This window comes from Sceloporus occidentalis, unplaced genomic scaffold (assembly GCF_023333645.1).
Source record: "Sceloporus occidentalis isolate IW3139 unplaced genomic scaffold, rSceOcc1.0.p SCAF_8, whole genome shotgun sequence".
Taxonomy (NCBI): domain Eukaryota; kingdom Metazoa; phylum Chordata; class Lepidosauria; order Squamata; family Phrynosomatidae; genus Sceloporus; species Sceloporus occidentalis.
This window is the reverse complement of record NW_028316988.1, coordinates 22,026-41,332: the sequence shown is the minus strand read 5'-3', so window position 1 is coordinate 41,332 and position 19,307 is coordinate 22,026. Positions and strand designations below refer to the sequence as shown.

The following is a 19,307-nucleotide window of genomic DNA, read 5'->3' as shown; positions in this document are numbered from 1 at the left end:
TTCAAATGATAATGATAATTTTTAAAATCCCAAATTGATTTGGCAGTTTGCGGAGGGAAGAAGTGATGGGAAAAGAATGCAATGTACCCAAATCTAATCTGCAGAGTTTTTGGTTCTGGGTTAGGGCTGAACGGTCCTGGCACAGCCCTCCTCCCAGCATCCTTTTCCAGCCGAAGCAGAGTTGCCCTTCAGCTCGGCTCTGGAGCCCTTGAGACCCAGGTTAAGGAGCGGCGCTTGCCCTGCGAACCCCCCAGCATGGCAGCCCTTGCAGCGATGCACACCCATCTTTTGACGCCAGGCGCTTGGTGGCCCCAAGGTGGGCGCAGCCATGCAAGATCCCCGCCTGCGCCCAGGAACTCCTCACCCGCAGGACAGAAACGGAGGCACTTCCAGAAGAGAGGAGCATCGCAAGTGCCAACACGTTGCCGGCAGTGGCACCGGGGCAGGCGGGGAATCTTGATCTTAAATTGCTGTTGTCACCCGAGAGGGGATTTCCAAGGGAGCCCAAAAAGAATCACACAAGCGCACACCCGCTGTGCCTCCCTCGGAAGGAGAACTTGAGTAAAAGTATTTTTTTGGGGGGGGGGGATATGACACAGTTGTGCCCCAAAGAACACCAAGCCTCCTCATATGACACACACAGGTTTGGCATGATCTTCGGTGCCCCCCCCAAGGTCTCCCTGGCGCTGGATGATGATGCCTCATTTATTCACCTCTCTTTCCAAGCCGCTCCCATTCCTTGGGGCAGGATGCAAGCATTTTTAAATGACACACATCAAGATAAGGCTGAGCAAAACCAGAATCCAAGCACCCTTTGTCTCTTAAAAGCAGGGCTCTCTCTCGCTGCCAGAGCTGAGGCCAAATAACAACAATAAAAATGAGTTTTATGGCACTTCCAGAGATGTTCTGGCTTTGAGTTTGCAGAATGAATGTGGGGGGGGGGGCATTTCTGTGGGGAGGAGGGCTGCAAATGCCTTTCGGTTTCCCCATCTCTGGGATCGGCCCTTCAAAGCCACAGCCAAGGCTCTGCTTTGAGCCAGAAAAGCCCTTTCAGGTCGGAGCTCAGGCCTGTCCTAAGAGTTGGGGGGAAGGCAGCGGCTGGTTCATTGGTCCCTCTGGGGGCAAGAGAACAACAGGACCCCCTTTTTGTGGGGTGTCAGAGGCCATTTTGGAGCCCTCCAGACTTTGCCTGGAGAGCATTTTTAGCTTCTGGCTTCTTCTTGTTCTGTGGCTTCAGGTTGACTCTGACCGGAGAGGTGTGCCTCTGCCAGGCTTTTCTGAGCAGGATTCATCTGGAAGGGCTTTGCCATTGCTGTCCTCTGGGGCTGAGAGAGTGTGACTTGCCCAAGGTTAGCCACAACCCACCTGGCATTTGAACCCTGGTCCCCTGGAGCCTGAGTCTCAAGCCATTGCTCCACGCTGCCTCTCGTTGTTTTCTTTGCTGTGTTTGAAATGTATCTTAAACGGTTTCAATAGGGTTGCTTGTTTGGTGGGTTTTCCCCCTCTTGTTAGTAAGTTTTAGCTGTTGTTTGCTTTACTCTCTGTTGTAATCCTGAGTTATGCAAAAGCAGGGCAAAAATTAAATGGCTGCAAAGAGCAAACCTTTCCTGGTTGGGTCCCTCTCTGGAGCATCCCTGGTCCAGGTCTTTGGGGCAGAAGGGCCTGGGAGGGATGCCCTCCCAAAGGAAGAAAGCTCTTTCTCTCTGGCATCTCCTCTCTCCCGCCATGGCAAACGAAATCCCATTCTCCAACTGGGCTGGTTCATGGAGGGCATCTTGTGCCCTGGATCTTGGGGCTTGGGGTGGGCACCTGGCCTGGGCTGAGTTGGGCCTGGCACTCCTTGGATGACCGCTGGCCTCTCTCTTTCTCTCTTGGGTGCCCTTTGCCCTTCCATGGAGGGCCCCCACCCTCTTCCCAAACACTAGACTCTGCTTTACAGCCGGTTGTTCAGCGCCTTCTCCTCGCCCACAGGGAAAAAATCTATCCGGTTCAGCAAAGAGCAAACTTGACTGCCAGATAAGAACAAGACAGCTGGACTTCCGATGTTTTCTTTGCCATTTTGCTGACAAAGGACCCCAGTGAGGGTGGGGGGTGCCAGGGGCCTATGATAGGAAAGGTTCTCAGAGGAGAGCCCTCTTGGGCTTCAGTAATGCCTGCTGCCCAGAGGAGGATGCCAGCGGTCAAGAAGACCATTGCCGTTGTGGATGGGTGCCCTGCTTGGCCCTTCTGCTAGAGACACAAGTGCCCCCCACCATGTCTCCCTTGGGAAGGAAGGAAGCAGGGCAGACATCCATGCAGAGACCCTCCTCTGGGCCATTGCTTAAGGCTCATGCAAGCCTCCCTGCAGGGCTTTCTTTGGGAACCAGAGGCAGATGAAGAAGACACTTCTCTCTCTCTCTTTCTATCTCTCTCTCTCCCCCAAAAGCTAAAGCAAACCCTGCTAAGGCCGGCTTTGGTGGATTTAGGGGGCAGTGCGGAAATATCCAAAGCATTGCACAAGGAAGGGATGGGAGGGGGCCCAAAGGCCTTTATCTCACCTTGCAAGTAGCTGTCATTTTCCACTCTTGTGAGAAAAAGCTTACACAATTTAGCAGGAATTTACAGCCTTTTTAAAAAATGTACTTTGCAATCAGATATCAAAGAAGAAGAAATACTGACATCTTGTGCTTTTACAGGTGTCTCTGTGTATTGTGAGGGAGGGGACACAGAGAGGCACCCCAGCCCACCTTCTCCTTGCGCTCACCGACTGCCCCAAGGAATCTGGTGCCCCCTGCCTCCCACTTTGCCCTCTTAGGCGGGCAGGGGTCCTGCTTTCCTGGCAGCGAAGGTGCTCCAGCGACACCTGCGGTGTTCCCCTTCTTGCTCCCTCCTTCTAGCCAATTCTTAGGAGCCACTTTTGATGAAATGGTTGTCTGCATTCAGCACAGAGGGAGGGAGATTTTAACACTAGGGGTCACTTTAAATAACAGTGTCTCTGAGCATGTGCAGAGCTGTTCCCTACTGTGACTGAGCGTCTGGCTTTTGGCATGTCTTCAAAACCACTGGGAGCATCTCTGCACCTTGAGCATTTGGGGAAGCAAAAAGGATTTCATTTTGTTGCTCTGTGTTGCCTTTACGCCCCAATGACTTAGTGGCCACAGTTGTCTCCCCCACACAGACGCTTTCGTCCCTGCGTGGCAGTGCCAAGGCTAATGCCTCCTCCTTTCTCTTTGTTCCTTTCCTGCAGTTGTCCTGCTCGACTTTGCCCAGGCGCAGGGGGACCTCGGCTGGCTCAACCATCCCTTCGGCAAAGGAGTAAGTCCAGATTCTTCGGCACTGACTCACTCCTGGTTCAGCCAAAGCGGCAAGGCACACCGGCAATGGCCCCAAACGCCCAGATATCTTAGGGAATGGTTCCTGACCTGCCTTCCCCCAGAACTAAGAACCACCCAGTTGCCCTGGGCTTGGGAAGTGAAAGACTTCATGTAGAGCAGAGCCAAATGGGGCAGGGGCTTGCTGCTTTTGCTTTTTAGTAGGGCAGCAGTAAAAAAAAATACCCAAACAAATATCCAAACTGTTTTGTATGGGGTTGTTAGTGGGACTGGGTAAAGCTGCCCCGATGAAATTGACTGCTGGAAAGTTGCCTTGCTAACTGAATCAAGCCTCCATGTGCAGAGGCAGTGGGTCTTGGGGGAGGCTTGCGACAGACTGCAGAGAAGACTATAGAGTCTTCAGGACCTAGTTTGTAGGTTTCCAAGGACCTCTGCCTAGCCAAAATTGAAAACACCTTGATAGATAAGACAGACCTCCTCCTTATAAGACATATCTACTGGAAAGCTATAGGAAAGAGTAAACAGCCACTGCTATGCTTTCTTGTTAAAACCTGCTTTAGCTAAGATCCAAGCATTTCCAGTGGCAGTGAGTTCCACAACTTAGTTGTGCAGTTGGATGATGGTGATGATGATGATGATGATGACTATGACTTTTCTGTCCCTTGCACCAGTGGGATCTTCTCCAGAACGTCATGAACGAGTCCCTCATCTACATCTACTCCGTCTGCAATGTCATGGAGGGGGACCAGGACAACTGGCTGAGGACGAACTGGATCTACCGCAGCGAAGCCCAGCGCATCTTCATCGAGCTCAAGTTCACCGTCCGAGATTGCAACAGCTTTCCCAGCGGGACCGGCACCTGCAAGGAGACCTTCAACCTCTTCTATGCCGAGTCGGATGTGGATTACGGCATCAATTTCCAGAAGCGCCAGTTCCGCAAGATTGACACCATTGCTCCAGATGAGATCACAGTGCGCGAGGACTTTGACACCCGCAACGTCAAGATCAACCTGGAGGTGCGCTCCGTGGGGCCGCTCACCCACAAGGGCTTCTACCTGGCCTTCCAGGACATTGGTGCCTGCGTGGCCCTCCTCTCCGTCCGCATCTACTACAAGAAGTGCCCAGGAGCTGTCCGCAACATGGCGACCTTCCCCGAGACCATTGCAGGGGCCGATTCGCAGGCCTTGGCCAAGGTGCCGGGGACATGCGTGCAAGATGCCGTGGCCAGCGAGGACCCGCTCCTGCACTGCAACTCTGACGGGGAATGGCTGGTGCCCATTGGGGAATGCCTTTGCCGGGAGGGGTACCAGAAGGATGGCGACAGCTGCAGAGGTAATGGAGCTTTCGGGTCATTTTCCTTTTGTGCCAATAAATTCCTAGCAAGACCGTGGAGGACATGAAATCTAGGATTAATGTTCCCCCGGCTCTTCAGAGGCCCCTGGTCCTTCCAGAAAGGATTTGGGGCAGCCCTCTGACTTTTTCTGGAGGGAGCTCTTGCTGTAGCTTTTCTCTCAAAAGTCCCCTTTTGCCTTATGAGAGGCAAATAGGAAACCAGACGACCAGTGGTCCAAAGGGACCCTTTTCTCAGCTGCCCCTATCTATGTGAGATTTGGTATTTGGGAGAGGAGGGTGGTCTCTCCTGAGTTGCTCCGATTCTGGGGTCAAGTGGAACCCATGGTGGGTGGAAGGAAGGAATATGGTCCAAGGAACAGAAGGTTGGCATGAGTGTGGCTGGCATGCCTGGCACTCCTTGTTCAAATGGTCTGTCCCCCTCCCTGCACTCCCTCAGCCTTTGGAGCAAAATTTCCCAGCTCTGGGAGGGTGTTTCTTATGGCCAGGCAGGCTTCCTTGCCAGACAAAGGGCCAGGGAAGGAAGCAGCAAAGGAAGTAGCTCCTCGGTTGCCTTCCCTTCTCTGCGCTTGGCTTGGCCTTTCACTCTCTGTGTGGCTGCAGAAAGCTCTTGCCAGTCTCAGTAGGGGATGTTTGGGATGCCTTTGCAGGTCAGTAGTAACCCCAGGAGCCTCATGCTGGGACTCCTCATGCTGGGTTCCCTGGGCTCCTGGCCGGTGGTGCCATAGTGGTCCCGGCTCTGGGATGCCATGGCCAAGTTCAAGACCCTCGGATCGGGGGGCAGAGAGGTCTTGAGGGCTGTGGGTGCCTGGCAGAGTCCACTTTGGCATCTTTGGAGGACAGATTCTTATTTGCTATTGCCATCATTGTGAGTCTGGAGGTGCATGGAAGCAATATAGTCCCCCACTCCAATTAGGGGAGAATTGGCGTATGGGGAACCAAGGAGAGGTGAGAGGGGCAAGGTCTGTCCCTCGCTTTGCCCCTGGCTCACCCCCCTTTTTGCCTTTTGGGAAGAGAGAAAGGTCAGGGAGGGGGGCTTTGCCTTAGGAATGTGCCTGGCTTTGCAAAAGAAGGAGATAAGGGCCTTCCAAGGTTCTGGCGCAAGCCTCCCACCCCCAGCTCCCCTTCTCTTCCTCCGCCATTTTTGGCTCACCTGACCAAGTCCTTTATCAGACTCTGCTCCTGCTGCCACCAGCCATTTGTGTTATCTTGTGCTATCAGAGGCCAGACGGGGAGCAGAAATATGGGCATTATTTTGAGAAAAGGCAGAAACGTTTTGGGAGGGAGAGAGCAGATCTCTTTCTCAGCTGTATTGGAGAGAGGAACATGCTGCCCACCTCTTGGCCAAGGATGGGCAAATCCTTTGTGGGGGCCCTGTTCTGGTGCAGTCCGAGCCCCACAGTGTCCGTCCCTGCCCAGGGCATGACCCTATGGGCCTGCTCTGAAGGTGGTTGGAGTCTTTGCTTTCCACCTGAAAGAGGGACCAGCCTGGGAAAGGTTGGCTGTCCCCCTCCTGACCTCTTTGGGCTCCCTTCCCATGGATCTCATCTTTCCACTCCCTCCTTGCCTTTCCCAAAGACCCCCATGCTCTCTGTCAGCCCTCCCCGCTCTGCCCCTTTGGCTGGGTTAGAAACAGGGCAAGATGACACAATCTGGAGCTTCTCCGGTGATTCTGGGAAAATGTGGTGTTTGTCCACAGACCGGGCACCCGAGCATCTCCTTTGCTGTCTCCCTGCGGGACCCTCAGGAAGGCCCTCTCCACAGACACTGGTCCTCTGTCCTGCCTGAATGGAGGCATTGTGTCCAAGGAAAGGAGGCAGGCAGGGAGGGAGGGACTCCATGTGTCCGTGAGGCTGGCGTGGGGACCCTGCTGGCGCATAATCCCCCTCATTAAACCAGAAAGGCAGTGGCTGGGGTAGGCTGACAGGTCCCTTTGTACCCCCTTCGCCTCTCCCTACCAACTGTCTCCAGAGCTGGAATTGAGGTTTCTCCAAGGGGTTCCTCTGCTCCCCAGAAGCCTCCATGTCCTTCCTGTAGTCTCTCCTCCAAAGGCTGAGAATGAGCCTCAGCATCCCATTCCTGGAAAATCCCATTTATTAAGCCAACACCTTTTGGTGCTAAAAGTGCACTTTTGGTTTTCACATGCAATTTCCATTGTGCGCACACCTTTGGGTTACAGGTGCAACTCTCCGCTCCCTGATGCATCCTGTGTGTAACTCAAGCTAGCAGAATTTGGTGTTTCCTAAAGCAATATTGTTCACATGAAAAACTCTGAAAAACTAGCTTGTGTAGTCAGTGTGCCAGGAGTGTGTGAGGAATGTCAGACAAAACATCTTTCCTGTCTCTTCCTGCCTTTCTGTGCCCCTCTCCCAAAAATATGTGCCCAGCCCAGAGGTTCCTGCTGGGCTTGTAGTTTGTGCTCTCGGAAGCTGGGATCCATCTTTTCAGGGCTAAGTCGCACAACCAATGAGTAAGTTGCTGCCAGCAAGAGATCGTGGCAAAACCGTCTGTCCCCTTGCCATTCTTGAGGAGCATCCCTGCCCCAAAGGCTCCGATGGGCCTTGCTGTGGGCTGCTCAGGGCACTTCCCAGGGCACTGGCCAGAAGCTGCCTTTCCAATGAGCCAAAGGAACCATTGAGAGGGGGAAAGTGCCAAATGTCGATGCGCATGTGCAGTTGGCGTCGTCAGCGTCTGTTGTCCCAGCCCTTGCCCTGTGCCACTCTCCTCTGGTCTCAGTCTGTTTAGTTGGAGGCCACCGCTTCCTCTAGCAAAGGAGGGGGTGGGAAAAGGAATGTGCCCTTTTGTGTCAAGATATGCTGACCTTCCATCCCTTTGGCCTCTGAGAGAAGGGAGGCCTGTAGGCAGGAAACAAAGGCAGTTTATCTCCAGGAATAAACACAGATATTATTGGCTTCCTGCGCACAGTTTCCCTCCGCTGCCGGCCTCCTTTTTACCTCTTGCTTGCCCCCCCAGCGGGCCCTTCTTCTCACCCACTTTGGGCATCGGCAGGAAAGGTGCCAAGCGGGATGCAATTCACTTGGAAGCTCCCTCTCAGGTTCTCCTCCTCTCAGGCACAATCCCTGAAAAGATTTCCTTGTCCCGTTCCAGGACCGATTGGCATACAGCCCAAGGCACTGGCTAATAGCCAGGTGGCATAGTGGCCAGAGGAGAATTCTTTAAGTCAGAGTCAAGAGAGTGAGCCAGGGATGGGCAGCATCGGGATGTGGGAGACTTGGCATTGCCACTGCCATCTAGGCACCCTAAGTTTCTTCTTTTGGAAGCTGAATGTAGGAACTGAATGTAGCCGCCCCTTCCATCCAGTTTTAAAAAACATACTTTTAGGAATATTGTGTTCAGTTCTGTTTTACTTTAATCTGGTGAGAACTGCCTCCCGGCTGCTTTGCCCAATGGCCTCCTGCATACTTGCCTCTGCAAATGCATCCCCCGGTTCTGGGCAAGAGGAAAGGCGCTGGCAAGTTTCTAAGCTCTTGGCAGCTTTTTGAGAAAAGGATTCTCTACCCGGATGGCACTGTCTTGTGGGCAGAAGAAAAGCCCTTGGCAGAGAAAGACCTCAGTGGGGTTTTGGGGTGGGTTGCCCAAACAGGAGCCAGAGGCCCCTAGGAACCTCTTCCTCTGCGGATCCCGCAAGGAAGTGACCAGATCCAAGGGGACTTTACAGAGCAAAGCTGGTTCCTGTGGAAGAATGTACTCATCCAGGAAATGAACATGAATGGCTGGCTGAAGCCCAGGCAAAGGCAGGAAGGCATTTCCCCTCCAGAAACCCCCTCCTTACCCCATACATTTGTGTGGGAACGTGGATGGCACCCGTGAAGTCAGCGCTGACACTGGAGCTGAGTTGGGCTGGTCCACGCTCATTTCCCCTTGGAGTTACATAGTTCTAGGGAGACTAAATCTCTTCCCTTTATCTGCTTCTTTTGCAGCCTGTTCACCCGGGTTCTTTAAAGAGGACGTCTCCAACAGGGCCTGCTCAAAGTGCCCCTCGCACACGCTGCCCTCCTCCGAAGGCTCCACTTCATGCCCTTGTGAGCAAGGCTACTTCCGGGCCCCACAGGACCCCGTTTCCATGCCTTGCACCCGTAAGTAGGACTCCTGTCATCCAGGGAGGGACAAAGGGGTTTCAAGGCCATTCCCCTGCTGCTCCAGTGCCCTCATTCTACTTAGCAAGTGTCACCAAATTGAGCAGCTCACTGTGTCTCCACTTTTGTGGAAACCAAGTGTCCCTTGACCCACAAAGGGAAGGACAGGAGAGGGAGGGCACAGATCTGTGGGTGGTTGCTAAGTCTGATGGCATTGGCATCTGACCCTCCATGTACGGAGGTAGCTTGCTAGCGTTTAGGGGGTAGCAAGCTGGCAGTTGTGGGTAGAACGTAAAGGCAGGAGATAGAGGGAATGCAAAGGCTGGGGTTAGGGTTAGGAGGCGGGAAGGGCAGTGCAGAAAGAGAGACCCAGGAATGGAAGCCAGGAGTGCTCAAGTCAGATTCTTGAGCAGATGATTTCTCCAGTAATGATGATGTCCCCCCTTCTCTGCTCTGCAGGCCCTCCTTCTGCTCCCCACAATGTCATGGCCATCGGTTTGGGGGCCAAGGTGCGTCTCCACTGGCTTCCCCCCCTCAACACCGGCGGCCGCACGGATCTCACCTACAGTGTATCCTGCGAGCAGTGCTGGCCGGACCTGGGAGACTGCCGCCCCTGTGATCCTGGCCTCCGCTACTCTGAGGACCCCCAGGACTTCACTGGCACCTCCCTGATGGTCAGCGACCTGGAGCCCCACGTTAACTACACCTTCACTGTAGAGGCCCAGAACGGCGTCTCCTCCTTCAGCTCCCAACGCAGCTATGGCAGAACCAGCATCAGCGTCAACCAGACAGGTCAGGGACGCAGCGTCAGAGCCAGGGAAGGCAACCCTAGGGCTGGGGATAGACTGCTAAAGGGGTCAATTCAGCTGGTGCTTTCATGCCCTTCCTGAGACCCCTGAGAGTCCACCTCTGGGCTGGCCAGGCTCAGCCTGTCTTGATCCAGCAGAGCCAACAGTGTGGTCCTCTTCCTCGGTTTCTGGGCTCGACTCAGGCTTGCATCCTTCCGAGGAGGGAGCTAAAATGAGTACCCAGACTGTTGGGGGCAAATTAGCTTACTTGCTAATTAGCTTACTTGCTGTTCACCGCTATGATCTTTGGAATAGCGGTATATAAATAAAACAAATTATTATTATTATTATTATTATTATTATTATTATTTTAAAAGCAAACAAGCCAGTGGCGGCATGAAATACAGGGGCAAGTGTATGGTGTTCTTATTTATTAATACCTTGCAGTGTTTCTGGCCCATCCTGCAGCAGTAGATCTTGGAACAGGATGAAGTCAATAAAAGGGTCTTGCAAACTGATGGCCTTTTGGTGGAGGGATATTCTCCCCCTCTGGTAATAATCTCTTTAATGCAGTAAACATTCAAAGAACTAAGACACCTACTTGCTAATAAGACCAAGCTTTTGAGTCTGCAATCCTTTACTGGAGGCGAACAGGCAGAGGCCATGAAGTTTCTAGACTGGGGGCAATCCACAGCATGCTGATCTCACTCAGCCCCTTTCTCTTCTTCCGTGTTCAGAGCCCCCCCGAGTGACCTCTGTGACCATGGATAGCCGCACGGCCACCAGCCTGACCTTGTCCTGGACCGTCCCTCCCCGGCAGCAGAGCCACGTGTGGAAATACCAGGTCACTTACAAGAAAAAGGTACCTGTCCTCCCTTAGCTCCCCAGGGCCCCTGCCAGACTTCCCTCTCTTGCTGGCATTTCTCAGAGGAAGCCCAGCTCTCTGGGTTTACGTGGCATGTTTCCCTTTGGCTTTGGCAGAAGGAGGAGCACAGCTACTCGGTGGTGCGCTGCAGCGAGAATTCTGTGACGCTGGCGAAGCTCACCCCTCAGACCAAGTACTTGGTCAGTGTCCAGGCACTGACCCAGGAGGGCCAAGGGGCCTACAGCGTGGAGCACGAGTTCGAGACGCTTGCCGAACGTGAGTCTGGAGGCGGGGAAGCTCTGATGGTTAGCGTGGAAACAGAGGAAGGGGATGGCGGTCTTTCCGGAGAACAACACGTTCCCTAACCAAAGTTTCCTCTCCGTTTCTTCTGCAGGCGCTGATGGCACAAACAGTGCAGCCGTTCTTGGGGGTGCCATTGCTGGAGTCATGTTCATGGTTTTCATGGTGGCAGCAATTGTCTTCTTCGTTCGCCGAAGGTCTGTGTTTTATTTTTAAGACTATCTCAAACGGGAGAGGGTCCATAGTTTTAAGAAAGCCGAAAGCTGGTGGAGGCTTTGTTCTCCATGGCGTCTGTCACCCCAGAACCACTCATCTAACAGGCTTTGCAAGTTTCTAAACAATCCCAGAGCCTTTTGTCCAGAGGCAAAAGTGGGATGAGTATGCATTTTCCCAAAGCATCTTCTGTTTTCTGTCTCTGACCTCCTTTCCAAATTTCCCAAATGAAGAGCTGGCCTTTTTTGATAGAATTGCCTCTGCTGAGAGAGAGAACAGGAGGAATGGTGGAGGAGGAGGTTGTCCATGATCCCTGAAGCCTTAGGCTTTGGAAACATCCATTATAAACACAAAAGGATGCCTTGGTTGCCATCAAAAGTTAGAACTGGAGGGAAACAAGGTTCCTTTATGCTGCGGTGCCTTCTCCATTTGTAAACCTTTGTTTTAAAGCAGGGAGTTTGCACCTTTTCACTTGCGTGTGCGCAGACACATTACTAATAAACAGAATGTGCCAAAACCGGCAAAGGTAGGACCATATAAAGGGACCTTCCAAAACACGGGAGGCTAGCTGACCATATTCGTTCAGGATCAGTAGAATAAATTGGTTGGGTGCCTACAGAGCCTTGGTATCCTGACATTTCAAGAACTCGGATGTTTAAAAGACTCTGATAATGGCGCTTCCCTTCTTCCGTGGGAGGAAGCAGCATGCATTAACGTGGCACCTCTCAATCCATCTCTCCTTGCTGTTTAGGAAGAAGAACTCAAGGGCCCGGCAGATGCCAGAAGATGTTTACTTCTCCAAATCTGGTAAGTCATGATGACCATTGGCCAGATCAGTGCATTTGGCACAGCTTGACCCAGTGGGCAGTTCAATAAATGGGCAGACAGAGAAGTGAGGAGGAGAGCCTTGGGTCAGTTTGTCTTTGCAATCTACCTCTTTCCTCTTCTGCTCCCCTGACCTTGTGGCCTTTCAACTCACAGACCAACTCAAGCCACTGAAAACCTATGTGGACCCTCATACCTACGAAGACCCCAACCAGGCTGTGCTGAAGTTCACAACCGAAATCCAGCCTTCGCACATTTCCCGGCAGAAGGTGATCGGGGCAGGTAAGACACTTGCTGGCAACCCCACGCCTTGTGATCGGCCGAAGGGGTGTATTGTGACCGAGAACGGAATCGCGAAGGCTGCCTTCATCTGGCCCATTCTGGTGGGTCTTTGGAAAGGTCCTTCCAGCTCTCCTGCTTTTCTCCTCCCAGGTGAGTTTGGCGAAGTCTACAAAGGGACTCTGAAAAATGGCAAGAAGGAAATCCCGGTGGCCATCAAGACCTTGAAATCCGGCTACACGGAGAAGCAGCGCATTGACTTCCTGAGCGAGGCGAGCATCATGGGCCAGTTTTGCCACCACAACATTATCCGCTTGGAGGGAGTCATCTCCAAATGTAAGCAGCTTTTGTCGGAACAGGAGGGCTTTGGCGGTGGCCTTTGGGTTCTGGCTCTTTGTCTGCTGGAGCAGTCCTGGAAAGCAATGAGATCCACTGGGGTTCAAAGGACTTTTCTCCTTCCTTTTCCAGATAAGCCCTTCATGATCATCACAGAATACATGGAGAATGGGGCCCTGGACAAATTCCTCCGGGTGAGAGTGCTGCTGCTGCTGCTGCTTCTTGTTGTACAGACAGTGAGGGTGTGGAAAGAGGGTCCATCTCCCAGTGGATCATCTCTTCCAAACTCCCAGAGTATTCCGAGAGTTGCCTGCCTGTGTTGACCCTGGGATCCCTTTGGGAAGAGGACAGTACCCTTATTCTCCTGCACAGAAAGTGCCTCCTAATGCTTGGTTGGCTTCTTCGTAATGCCACTTTCTCTTCTTGCCAGGAAAAGGACGGGGAGTTCTGCGTCATCCAGCTGGTGGGCATGCTGAGGGGCATTGCCTCGGGCATGAAGTACTTGGCCAGCATGAACTACGTCCACCGAGACCTGGCTGCCCGCAACATCCTGGTGGACAGCCAGCTGGTCTGCAAAGTCTCTGACTTTGGCCTCTCCCGCGTCTTGGAGGACGATCCCGACGCCACTTACACCACCAGCGTAAGCAATGCCTGGCTGCTGCCCTTACATCCTAGATTAGGGTTGTGTCCCTGCATCACCAGCAGAGTTGCCCAAAGTGGGATTAAGAGCCATGTTTGCCATCAGTTTTTCATGGAGGGAGCAATTACCGTCCTGAATGAATTCGACCCAAGATTGCACTATTAGAAGCTGACCTATATAGAGTCAAGCCATTGGCACATCTAGCCCATTATGCCAACTCTGACTGGCAGGAGCTGCCTGGTGCTTTACGAAGGATCCTTTCCCTGCAGGTTCTGTAGACCCCCAGCATTGCTTGGTAGTCTCCCATCCAAGTATTAACAAGCCTAAAACAGCTTAGCTTTCAAAATTGGACAGGATTAAGGACATTCAGAGGGAGATGGTGGGTTGGTCTCATAGAAATAATAATGGAAGAAGAGTGGGAGGTCTAGGATACTTTGGCCTAAGAAGTAGAAGGAACACCTGGCTAACATCTGGCCAGAGGTGACCAGTAAAACAATCAGTAAAATACACACATCCTCCAATGGAAGTCAATCTGGTTGAGAATCCTGGACTGAGGAATAAATAGCTGACGGGCGGACAGAGCGGAAGGAATATTTCCTCTCACGGCGGGTGGCTGAAATCTCTCTTCTGGGAACAGAAGGATCTAATCACGGAGATCTCTCACTTGCTTCACTATCAGGCAGGTCATTGCCTTAAAGAGGAAACATATTGGAGAGTCTGGGAAGTTGGAGGGCTTTTTCTCCCTCAAGGCTGGAACCAGAGGCCCTGATGTTGTGGGTCATTTTGCCCCTTGCAGGGTGGGAAGATCCCCATTCGATGGACGGCCCCCGAAGCCATCTCTCACCGGAAGTTCACTTCAGCCAGCGACGTCTGGAGCTATGGGATCGTCATGTGGGAGGTCATGTCCTACGGCGAGCGGCCGTACTGGGAGCTCTCCAACCATGAGGTGGGTCCTTCATCGTGGCAGAGTGCCATGCCCCTGCCTGCCTGCCTGCCTCTTCAGTAGTCTCCTTGGTTTGCCTCTTCAGCAGTGCTTTTGGGGCTGGGATGAGGGGCAGGCGGCAACCCTTCCTTGGCTTCCTCACTGTTGCTCAGCCTTCTGCTCCTCCTCTTCCTGAGCAGGTGATGAAAGCCATCAATGAAGGCTACCGGCTGCCTGCGCCTTTGGACTGCCCTTCGGCCATCTACCAGCTGATGATGCGCTGCTGGCAGCAGGAGAGAAGCCACCGGCCCAAATTCAACGACATTGTCAGCATCTTGGACAAGCTCATCCGCGCCCCTGAGTCGCTCAAGACTTTGGCTGAGTTTGACCCCCGGTAAGTGCGGCTCTCCCTTCTGCTCTCCATTCTCTAGCAGAAATCTTGCATCCTTCCTATCGCTTGGGAAGCATTGTTTGTGCTTCTTTCCTTTCCTCTCCCACTTCCTTTGAGACAGATACATGCAAGAAGAGGTCCAGGACTAATCTTCCCAACAACAGTTCCTCCAGAGTCGTCTGCAAGCCCCTGTCCTCCCTGCCCCCAGAAAAGACCTAACTCTAAGGAGTGGGGGTCCCTTTTTTGTCTCTGAAGGGTCTCCATCCGGTTGCCCAGCACCAGCGGCTCAGAGGGCATCCCTTTCCGGACAGTGGGCGAGTGGCTGGAGTCCATCAAAATGCACCAGTACACCGAGCACTTCCTCTCCGCTGGGTACAATGCCATTGAGAAGGTGGTGCAGATGACCAACGAGTGAGTCTGGCTTCATGGGCAGAGATGCCCACAGGGCAAATGGACAGCCTTTCTTGCTCTGCTCTCTTCATTTCTTCTTTTGCTTTTCAAGCATTTGTTCCCCAGGTGTAGCTGGAGCATGGCCTTTCATTTTGAAAGGACTCTTGGTTGGATGCGAACATTGCTGTTGTTGTGGTGGTGGTGGTGGCAGCTCAAAGCCAACCCTACCATTGGGAAGTTATTTCAGAGGAGGTTTGTCTTCTTCTGAGGAGGATAGTGTGTTAACCAGTGGGGTTTTATGGCCAAGTGGGGATTTGAACCCTGATCTCCAGATTCAAAGTTCAACTCTCAAAACACCACGCTGGCTAATGTCCATGCTGTGGACTTTAGGCCACTTGATAATCTGTGGCAAAATAAGGAGAATGTACGTCATCCAAACTGGGCACATCTTCCATTTTAATCTGCTCCAGAAGATCCTAATGTTGTTTTAAAATATAAATGCAACCCAGGAAATTGCCTTCTGCTTCAGTGTGACTCAGTTTCCAGTTTGCATATCTTCATGTATAAATGCATGCCCTGATTTTATGCATATGGCAAACTCACAAGTGACTGTGCTTGGAGCCTCCTCCTTCCGTCCCAAGGGCTTTGTGGGGCTCCTGCCGGAAACGTCAGGAGAGGGAGAGCCAAGCACAGACCCCATCATTTAGCCATTTTATGGGGCTGCAGATCCCAGGGGTGGCCCATGAAAAGCTAAGGGCTGCCTTGGATCCCTTACCTCCCTTCCTGCGGCAGCAGCGGTCTCCTTCCGTATGATACTTCCATAGGAAAGATGGAGAGACCAAACTTGGAGGAAGGAGGCTGTTGGTGAGAGATGTATCCCACCCTCTGCACTCTTTAACAGCCACAGCACTGTCCACCGATTTCATCAATAATAAAGATAATGATAATGATAATAATGATAACCAAACCTTCCTTTTCTCCCCATTTCCAGGGACATCAAGAGGATTGGCGTCCGCCTCCCTGGACACCAGAAGCGCATTGCCTACAGCCTCCTGGGGCTGAAGGAACAGGCCAGCACCATTGGCATCCCAATCTGAGGCGGACGTTGCCTGCCTTTCGTTGGGAGCTGCGTTGCCTGTTCTAGCGACTCAGTGGCCAAGCCAAGGAGCCTTTGGCAAATGTATTTCCTGGTACATACTTGAAATGGAGACTTCACATGTCCTTTCGCTGGCCAATGATGCTAATGGGCGACAAGGCATTAGATGCCTGCCTCCTCCGTACTTCCTCATCAGGGCCCTGTATTTATTGCTGGGCCTCTGTTTTTGCACACTGAAAGCACTGCCTTTTGGTATCAGAAGTCTCCCGGATGAGTCCTGGGAAGATGCCTCACTCTCTGGCTGTGCCCAACCAAGGAAAACTGCCAAAAGCCGCATTTCATCCCACCAGCACTGGAGCCTGGGCATACTGTTTGTCTCATGCTCCTCCCTGCCTTGCATTTCACTTGCTCCGTCTGCAGACCCCACAAGGCTGGCCAGAGCAGCACAGGGCCCTTGGTTCATGTGCAAATGCACATGTGCTTTGCTGGGAAGGCAGCTAGTCCAATGATCTGCTTATTTCTGAGTTCGGGAACTTGGAGCAAATGTTACAAAGCTGTTTTTATAGGTGCCTTCAAGTCTTTTGCCTTGGAATAGAGAATGGAGGCAGAATACCCGGAAACTGGTTAGGACTTTGCAGATTTTGGAGGATGGAAATTGTGGCCTTGGTTTGCAGGGCTTTTTATTCAGGAACGGAAGGCCTTTCCTTTCACCTTCCCATTGTTTAAGAAGCCAAACGTGATGGTTATCGAGAACGAGGCCTTGCACAGACCGTGGCATTTTTTGATTTCAGCTTTGAAGTGGTTTTGTCAAGATGACCAAAAGCGACTCTGCATTGAGTCACTCTCTTGCTGCCTCCCCTGTTATTTATTCCTCTTTTCCAACTGTCGCTCTTCATTCCTCTCATGCATTTGTTCTCCTTTCATATTATTACGTTCCTTGTTTTGTTTCTAATTTATTTTATTTTTTTATATTTATTGATTTCAAAAACTGACTCGTTGCTGGCAAGGATAATCCTGCACAATTTAAACCAAGATAAGTTTACTTGTATGGATGGATATTCTCTAGCTTGAATAAAAATGTTTTTATTCTTTATTATTGTGTAAGCTTATGTTGTCGGGAATAAAATGGGATGAGTCCAGGTCCTGGCCGGCTTCTTTGTCCAAGTCTTGCCTTGGCTGCTTCTGGTCCGGAGATAAAGTGGGATTTAATACTGGACGCAAAACCGGTTGCAGAATGGCAAGAAGACAAGGGCTTCTGCATAAATAGCTTCTACATAAAGGCACAATTAATGCTATAGGACTTGCACCTCAAAGACCTTATGGGCCACTCCATTCACATCTTGCAGTCTTGCTCTTTTACAGTGCTCCATTCTTGTAAGTCAACAGACCTCTAAGGAGCAATCGTTCCAGTTTTTAAAGGCTTCCCATCTGAGCTCCTCTGCCATTATACTGTTCTTATGGGCAGTTTCTGGGCACTTAAATCAATTGAAACAGCTTTGCCCGGCCTGTTACGTTGCTAGCCTTTGTTGTGTTAGTGCGACAACAGGGTTTTCCTTGGCAGGACTTGTGGGGGAAACGGTCAAGGTTTAGGATAGATGTCCAGATTCAGAAATAGCATTTGAAACAGTCTTTCCCATGACTGCAATATTTCAGGGTGAGGGAAAGGAGGAAACCAAACGTTCATTGCAAGAGAAGATAAACTCCTGCGCTCTGCAAACTAGTAAGGCTGGCATCTTCCCCTCCTTCCTTCCTTGCTGCCTTTTTGCAAGAGATGAGGGAAGTCTCCAGTGTCTTCTGTCATCTTGCCATCCTTGGAGATATTGGTGGCACCTCCTTCTTTGGAGGTCTTTAAATAGAGGCTGGATGGTCATCTGTCACAGGGGAAGCTTTGCTTGTGAGTTCCTGCATGGCTGGACCAGGTGGTCCTTGTGGTCCCTTCCAACTCTGTGATCCTGTGATCTCATTGCAATACAGACACGCAACGTGCGCTGCAAGCGCGGCATGTTCTGCCTGCGACACTGCGCGGTGCCTGCAAATCATGTTATAAGAGCGAATGCATGCCAACACCTGCCTGCAAAAGGTTGCAAAATGACTTTGATGTTTTAATTTCGCAGCGAACGCCAGCCCCAGGAGGAAAATAGATGGCAACCCTGATAGAAAGATGTGGATGCATCTCCAAAAGCCAAGCTACAAATTAGTTCCAAATCCCTCTGTGGAACAGAGCTTGGCACCAAAGGAAACCATGCCAAGCAGGGCTGCTCTGTGCCAAGGAGAAGCAAGCCTGTGCTTGGACTTGGCTCAGAGGAGGATGCCAAGGTCCCATTTATTTAGGAGGTTGGTGCCGTTTCACTTGGAGGGAAATGGACAATTCTGGGGTCCAGGGAATGGAAGCCATACTTGCAAACCACTCCAAGTGCTTTGGGTCTGGGAGGCAAAGCACCTCTGGAGCATTTCCACACAGGCTTCCAAAAAGCAGGCGCCATTGGCCATTGCAAGTCCTGCAACCGAGAACTAAGGGACAGAGCAAGCTATTTTGGCACAAAGAGGGAGCTTATTATGGCAGTAGGAAGGAAACGGAGAGAGGAGTCCCAATAAAGCTCACACCTTTGCCCCAGTCAAAGCAGGTTTTATTGGGTCAAGGTGTTCTGCCACGGGCAAGTCCTATTGTTTTCTTCTTCGCCTCAATATTCTGACATGCAGCAGCTCTTAAAACAAGATGGGGAACTTCATGTAGCTTATTGTACCCCTTTCCCTGCCCTCCTCCTCCTCTTCCTTTGCCCAAGAAGGAGGACAAACTTCCTGCAATGGCAAATTGTTTTTTAAAAGGTTGCAGCAAACTCTCAGCCGTTTCAGGACCTGATCCTTGCTTCCCAACCCCACTTTGCTAAGTTTTTGCTTGCAGTTAAGGCAGATGTGGATGTAGCCTTAACATGCGATGGTTTCATCCTGGCATCCTTAATCGATGAAACGAAGGATTTCTGCAGATGCAGACGTTGAAATGCTGGGCTCAACAGGGACCTAGGAAGGGAACTGGCTTCTGCAGGTACCCTAAGGAAAGCGGTCCTACTTTTAAAAGCAAGGCTTTGTGGGTGGGGGGCTCTAAGGTCGAGCAAACCCTGTAGACCTGGTCAGGAAGGACTTCTGCTTGGTCAGCTTGTTTTGGCAATTACGGTTTGACTTTTTATTGCTCCTCAGGAAGCCACTGCATTTCACATCCAGCTTCGAAGGCATCAGGAACGGTGCCAAGATGGAGTGAACGGTTTGTGCCCATAAGTTACCAAGGCTGGACCTGGGAGGGACAGACGGGTCTCCACTGGATGGCAAAGGTTTCCTTTGGGGGGATTTAAATACTTTAAAAAATGTTTTTAAGCTGTGGATGGTTTAATCCATGGATAAAGGATCTGTGTAACACTTTGTGTTCCCTGGCAGCCAGACAAATGAGGAGTCCAGCAACTCACAGGAGACCCAGGCAGGCAATTCCTAAAGCATCCCTGGAAAGAGGAC

The 19,307-nt window shown here is 51.7% G+C and overlaps 1 protein-coding gene across 5 annotated transcripts in view; it reads left to right on the top strand.

Annotated features, from left to right (window-relative positions):
- Positions 1–16,896, top strand: part of LOC149307566 (ephrin type-A receptor 2-like) — a 35,105-nt gene extending 18,209 nt beyond the window's left edge. For 2 of the 5 annotated variants that reach the window (XM_089537217.1, XM_089537214.1), the window contains exons 2-16: positions 3,227–3,294; positions 3,983–4,643; positions 8,603–8,758; positions 9,218–9,550; positions 10,284–10,408; positions 10,528–10,687; positions 10,806–10,908; positions 11,676–11,731; positions 11,906–12,031; positions 12,182–12,558; positions 12,795–13,004; positions 13,801–13,950; positions 14,127–14,320; positions 14,573–14,728; positions 15,699–16,896. In XM_089537217.1, coding sequence (XP_089393343.1) covers positions 3,227–3,294; positions 3,983–4,643; positions 8,603–8,758; positions 9,218–9,550; positions 10,284–10,408; positions 10,528–10,687; positions 10,806–10,908; positions 11,676–11,731; positions 11,906–12,031; positions 12,182–12,558; positions 12,795–13,004; positions 13,801–13,950; positions 14,127–14,320; positions 14,573–14,728; positions 15,699–15,804 — 2,981 coding nt within the window. In that variant the 3' untranslated portion in view covers positions 15,805–16,896. The other 3 variants (XM_089537215.1, XM_089537216.1, XM_089537218.1) reach the window with 3 other exon arrangements.
- Positions 16,897–19,307: the final 2,411 nt, after the last annotated feature.